Below are 6280 nucleotides of genomic sequence, written 5' to 3' on the forward strand. Positions count from 1 at the left end.
GATAACATTTGGAGCTTGAGAGTTGGTTTTGGAGATGGTCTGCAACCTTAGCTTTGAGTGTCCGTGTTTATGCTACTTTATGTGCCTTTTAGATGGCTTTATCTGTTGCATGATCTTGGAGTTGAGCGGCACTTTTTCCCTCTTTGAGCAGTTATTTCAACACGCTCAGTTTTTGAAAGATGAGTTTTAGTGAACACCAGGTTTTTTACAGTGCTGTTTAAGCTGTTGCTGGAATTAGCGCTCAGCATGAGCAACTTGTAATTGGAGTCAGACAGAAAAATTGAAACACTGGGGCCTTTTGTCTTTAAGATGGCTGTGACTGGTGGTGGTGGCTGCGTTTCATTTGTTGCTCCAAGAGCAATGGCTATGTGGCTGGTCAGAGTCTAGCTTAGACCTCAGTCATTACAGTATTATGTCAACTCTTGCTTTAAGAAACAGTTCATAGCTGTTTCAAGAGATGCCGGTGTGAACAGGGTTAAATTTGACAGGGTGGACATGTTCTGTATTGCATTTACATCTCCGAACTGGAGTGCGGGGAGCTTGAGGTGTGCAGACAACTTCAGGGATTAGCAAAATGGTTGATTGCAGTATGGAGGCTATGTGATGTGTACACAGACATTGCTACAGGTTCACTCACTGTAAACCTGGTGAAACTGTTTGTTTTCATCTGCTGGCTTTCACTGGCATGGACAAATGTAAAAGGTGGAAGATAAACAGAATATAAAAAATACCCACTGATAAGTCAGACGCTGCTGTGGGATAATTGAGTGTTTTGGTGGTTTGTTGAGCACCTCCGTTTTTGGAAGGACACCTGCATTCTCTCTGCTCTCTTTTTTTTTCTTCCAGATTTTGATGTGTCCAGAACATGAAATGGAGAGGGTAAACATGTACTGTGAAACCTGCAGAAGGCCTGTTTGTCGTCTATGTAAACCGGGTGGATGTCATGCAAACCACAGAGTAACGACCATAAGCACTGCCTACAAAACCTTTAAGGTAAAAGTAAATATTGTTGGACCTGGCCTTAAGAAGGGGGAAGAGCACTGAGCCTCGGGTTTAAGGGCAAACTTCCCCTGGCAGGATGCCAGGACGTGTGTTTGGAGGACACTGAACGAGTCATGAGGCATGCTGCTGTGCAACATCTGTTAATGTATATATTAGTGTGACATAGTGTGCGGCTAAGAAACTAAACTATATTTTCTATGAGGCTTCAAACAGAACCCCTTAAAAGCGCTTCCACCTTATGTTAGCCAACTGTGCATCAGTACTGACCAATGCAGAAGGTTTAAGAAGTTAATGGTTTACAATCTGGCTTTTTTAAGGCAAGTGTCCTTGTGGCTTGGGTTAGCTTATACTTCAGAAGCACTCCTGAAGAATCTGCATCGGCAGTTATCTGCTGGGACGCTGTATGTTTTTGAAGTTGCAGAGCTGTTGATTCCCTAAGCACCATACAACAGGGCAGACTTGCAAACACTGCTTTGTTATTAAAGAATGATTGCTGCTGCCTCCTCTTCTTCCTTTGCTTCCTCTCTTGCTCACAGGAGAGAAAAAAAAAAAAAAAAGCCCATCCCAGCCTGCCTTCTGCTCTTTGGTCTCCTCGCCTGTTTGCAAGGCTTTTCCTGTACAGCTGTTAACTCTTGCAACTAAGGAAGTGCAGAGACACTCCTAAGTTCAAGTTTCCAACCACTCATTTTTCTAGCAAACCTTACTACAGATGAGTTAATAACCTATGAGGCTTTTCTATTAGTTCTGGTAATGTCTTGAAGACTCGTGTTCCTAGCCTAAGAGAGAAGGTGACTGCTGTGGCTGGGGAAGGATGAGCCAGCTGAGGCTGTCACCTCTTCTCCTCAGAGGCTGTGCCACCAGTCCTGCACATGGCAGTGGCCTGATGTCCCGGGCCAGTCATGGCGGGTCACTGAGCAGTTCTCCGCAGGGTTGCTGCTCATAACTGATGGCAGGCTCTTGTCCTCGTAACTACAGAAACTGAGTGCTGGCTGGGTGGCCCACCTGTGCTTGTTGTCAGTTTGGGTGGGATGCCCTTGTTCTGCCTGCCAGTTTGCTGTTTTATTTTAACAGGAGAAGCTTTCAAAAGATATCGAGTACCTCATCAGTAAGGAGAGCCAGGTGAAAGCTCGCATCACGCAGCTGGATCTGCTGCTGAAAGAAACAGAGGTGAGAGTGGCTTGTGGGTTGTCTGGGGATGGACCTTGCAAGGACACAGCAGGGACTCCAAATGGAACAGTGAAGTGTTCCAGATCCTTTGGTTTTTTTTTTTGTTAGCCAGCAAAACCATTTCTGAACAGTTTGTGTTGGTTCTGAGTCACAGACGGTAAGACCTAATCCTGACAGTGTGGGAAATTTGGGCAACCTACAGAGGGAAGTTAAGTTTTGGGTGCTGCTGTGAATTTAATTGACATAAAGCTTATTTGATACCTTACCCAAAGAGAGGTGGGTTAGACTTACAGCTCTTGCATATGAGTGGTGCTGCACAATTTATGCTGTCTGTTTACCTTGAGGATGTTGCAGTGAAGTCAGAATTAAGGGCAAAATCTCCCTGCAGAAGAGTCAGAGCTGGGAGCTCACATACGAGCTGAAAAACGCAATGGCAAAAATTGGCAGGAGCTCCTGGCCCTGCCTGTATCTTGCTGCAGATGGCCTTTGTGCTTCATAGTTCCTTTAATCCAGGGCACTCATCAGAGGTGGCACTACAGGGCATAGGGGAGAAACTGGGCTGGACTCCCAGTTCAGGGTGACTGGGGAAGGTGGAAGAGCACCTAGATCTTGGGCATGAAGACTTCAGACGCTGACTTGCTTTTACAGTGCTTTTCCATGAACTATTTAGACAAACGCTGTGCGTAACTAAATACATAATCGGAGGAATAATTTCCTGCTCTTTCCTCTCTGTGTTAACGTAGGAGACGCTTACTAGCTTGGGTGCAGTGCTGATTGCATTTTCAGTGTTGAAGAGCATAACAAAGCTCGTTAGTCTTGGCAGTCAAACAGATGACTAATTTGCTCTGATCTCTTGAACAACCCTAAGTACATTTCTGTACACAGCCACAGTGCTGTGGGATCCGTCTAAAATGTCTTTTGTTCCCTCCTAGTGCAACAGTGAAAGAGCTAAAGAAGAAGCATCTCAGAGTTTTGAGAAATTATCTCATGTCCTGGAAGAGAAGAAATCCGCAGCTCTTAGGGCAACTGAAGCTTCTAAGAATTTAAGGCTGGAAAAATTGCAAACACAAGCAGAAGAATCTCAAGGGCTCCTGGAAAATAATGGCCTTGTAGGACTTGCTCAAGAACTGCTTAAAGAAACCGATCCATCTTGTTTTGTTCAAACAGCAAAACAACTTCACGTCAGGTATCTTATTAATTATCTTCCGTTCGAGGTACAGGTACTGTTCCAGGGATGTCTGGTCAGTCATATTCTTTGGACACCTGCTAGGAAAGTACTGAATGCAAGTACTTTGTGTTGCAGAGCCTCAGAGGCGGTCCCGGTACCATTCAGTAGAAATTCCTATATTACAGCGTGCGTTAAAAAACAGCCCAGAGGAGGGGCTCTGTCCTGCGCCAACGCCTAGCCTTCTTCAGTAGGACTGCAGTGGAAGGGTAACCCATTCAGCTCACTGATACAGTCCTTTGCTCAGAGATTGCATCGGGTATTTGCAAGTTAATCTAACAGGTCTCTTCTGGCTTTAAACTCTTTGATCTGAATAGTTGTGCTCCATTAGCGCTTCACACCTATTTTGTTCTTTGAATGTAATGCCCCAAATTGTTAAAATGCTCTGCCAACCAAAAGATTCCCTGTTAGTTATCTTTACACTGATGTACAAAAGGCCTTTAAATTTTGCATTTTAATTCTGTCTAGAGAGACAAGTTTCTGGGACACGTGAGTAAGTACCTGAAAAGAGAACTTTTTTTAAAGCAAAACCTAGCGGTTTTGCTCTAAGGAATGCACCCATGTGAATTCCTTTTTCCCTCTTCTGCCATCCCTCTGCTTCTGTGCTTTCAGAATCCAAAAAGCTACTGAATCTCTCAAGAGCTTCAAGCCAGCAGCTGAAACTACTTTCGAGGACTTTGTGATGGACATAGCCAAGCAAGAAGAGATCCTTGGTGACTTGTCCTTCCATTCCAATGGCAAATTATGAGAGCATCACGTCTTTCTTGAGTTATAGCTTTAAGGGCTTCTCTGGAAAGAGGCAAAACTTGTGCAGGGCTGCAGTTGCAGAACTCAATCTTGTGACTTGCATTGTCCCTTCTGCCTCTGTGATTCACAAGGCGTTACCTGGCAGCAATGCTAGCTTCAGCTTTGATAAAGCAGCTAAGATGCCATGGCATTCAGAACCAGTTTACATTGGCTTCCAAAATATTGTAGTTAAGTAATACTAGGTCTTCCTAGCAGCTTTTTGTCGTGATTGCACGACAGAAAAGAATAGGTTTTTATATGGTTTTTTAGTTGCCAGCAAAAATAAATAATACAACTTTCAAAGTAAAACCAGAAAGGATTTAAGTGCATGAACAGACCCATCCTCATCTGCACTCTTTGACTGAGTCAGATTTCCCCCCCCCACTGTCCCCCCAGTGCTGTAGCCACTCAACAAAGGGCTTCTGTGTTTAATTCTAAAACAACATGTATCTACATTTGAGGTTTTTTTCTCCTGAATCTCTGTCATTCCAGGTCTAGAAATACCAGAAATCAATGAAGAGCAGAGCAAAATGTACAACAAAGCTCTGATCAGTTGGGAATGCCCTGGGAAGACAGACTCAGCTGATATCTATGTTCTTGAGTATCATAAGCTTAATAGAGAAGAGGAGAGTACAACGTGGCAGGAGATCGAAGTTTGCAGCAAGAGCAAAGTCATATCTGATCTCGATGACGACAGCAGCTATGCCTTCAGAGTTCGAGGATATAAAGGATCCATCTCTAGCCCTTGGAGCCGAGAAGTTATCTTGCGTACGCCTCCAGCCCCAGGTATTGGGTTTTCTTATGTCCACGAGCTGCTGGTGGTGTTAAGAGCTGTAGGTGGTTTCCAGTAGCTCCCAGACTTCTACTACACTGTTACCGGTTGTATAAATGTTTAAAAGCACTGTTAACAAACAGGTTAAGTAGGTAGCATACTGAGACTGTGTTAGCTTGCGTAATGTTCCCGGTAGCCTTTAAAAGCGAGGAATTCTAGTGCCAGCGTGACTTAAAATATAGTTTATAAGCACAGAAATACTTAACTAAGAGAAAATTTTTTGGGATGCTGTTTTTCAGTTCTCAGTTTTCTTTTTGATGACAAATGCGGGTACAACAGTGAACATCTCCTGCTGAACCCAGGAAGAACCTCTGTGGAAAGTAGGGCTGGATTTCCTCTACTGCTGGGGTCTGAGCGCATGCAGGCCGGATGCTACACAACCCTGGATTACATCATTGGCGACACTGGGATTGCCAAAGGGAAGCACTTCTGGGCTTTTCACGTGGAAGCCTATTCCTACCTGGTGAAAGTGGGAGTTGTTTCTAGCAACAAGATACAGAGGTTGTTCCATAATACCCATGATGTGACCAGCCCAAGGTAAATTGCAGACTCTTGCTTAATACATGTTTTGTATAAGGAGATGGCTTTTTAAAAAATAAATTAAGAGCGAGCCTGGTCTCAATTAGTATACAAGATGAACCTAAGCAGTGGGAAGTGGCTTGAAGGATATAGTGTAAGCAGGTTGTCCTGTTCATCCTCTACTATTAGTAGGAAGATGTTCTAATTGTCCAGAGTCCTATTTTCTTTCTTTCTGGGAAAGAAATCGGGTTTCTACAGATATCAAGATATGTCAGTTAAAGCAAGAAGGTTAAAAAAGAGAAAAAAAAGCATCATTTGCAAGATTGAAGCAATGCTTAGTTGTCAATAGTAAGATTCTGCCTTAATTCCCTTAGCATACTAGGTTTGGCAGCCACTCAGAGGTACAATGTTCACTGTGCATATCTGTGTGTCTTTGCTGTAGCTTGCGTCATGGTGGATTCCAAGTCACTGGCTCATCCCAGGCTATAGATTTGCGTGTGACACTGGAGTGCTACTGAGCACAAGCCAAAGTGCAGTGGATAAACCAGCAAAAAGATTTCCAGCTCTCAATTACAGTTGTAGTAAGCCTGGATGTGTCTAGGAACTGCAGGCTGGGAGGCTATCTCCCAGGGGCTCTTAACTTTTTCATGAATCTAACAAAAGTGTTGGCCTTCTGCTGTATAACATACTGAAATTATAAAAACGCCAGTGTCTCAAGCTTCTGAAAGTCAGATGGAGACTTTTTGAAA

General features: G+C 43.8%; 1 protein-coding gene across 1 annotated transcript; it reads left to right on the forward strand.

Annotated features, from left to right (window-relative positions):
* Positions 1–852: 852 nt before the first annotated feature.
* On the forward strand, positions 853–5553 carry LOC309685236 (E3 ubiquitin-protein ligase TRIM36-like; the record flags this gene model as incomplete). The annotated part of the gene is made up of 6 exons (XM_082501041.1): positions 853–993; positions 2074–2169; positions 3102–3355; positions 4007–4131; positions 4673–4966; positions 5252–5553. Coding segments are annotated over 6 exons (1212 nt in total), but the record flags the coding sequence as incomplete, so codon positions are not given.
* Positions 5554–6280: the final 727 nt, after the last annotated feature.

This window comes from Vanellus vanellus, assembly GCF_965231255.1.
Source record: "Vanellus vanellus genome assembly, contig: HAP1_SCAFFOLD_36, whole genome shotgun sequence".
Taxonomy (NCBI): domain Eukaryota; kingdom Metazoa; phylum Chordata; class Aves; order Charadriiformes; family Charadriidae; genus Vanellus; species Vanellus vanellus.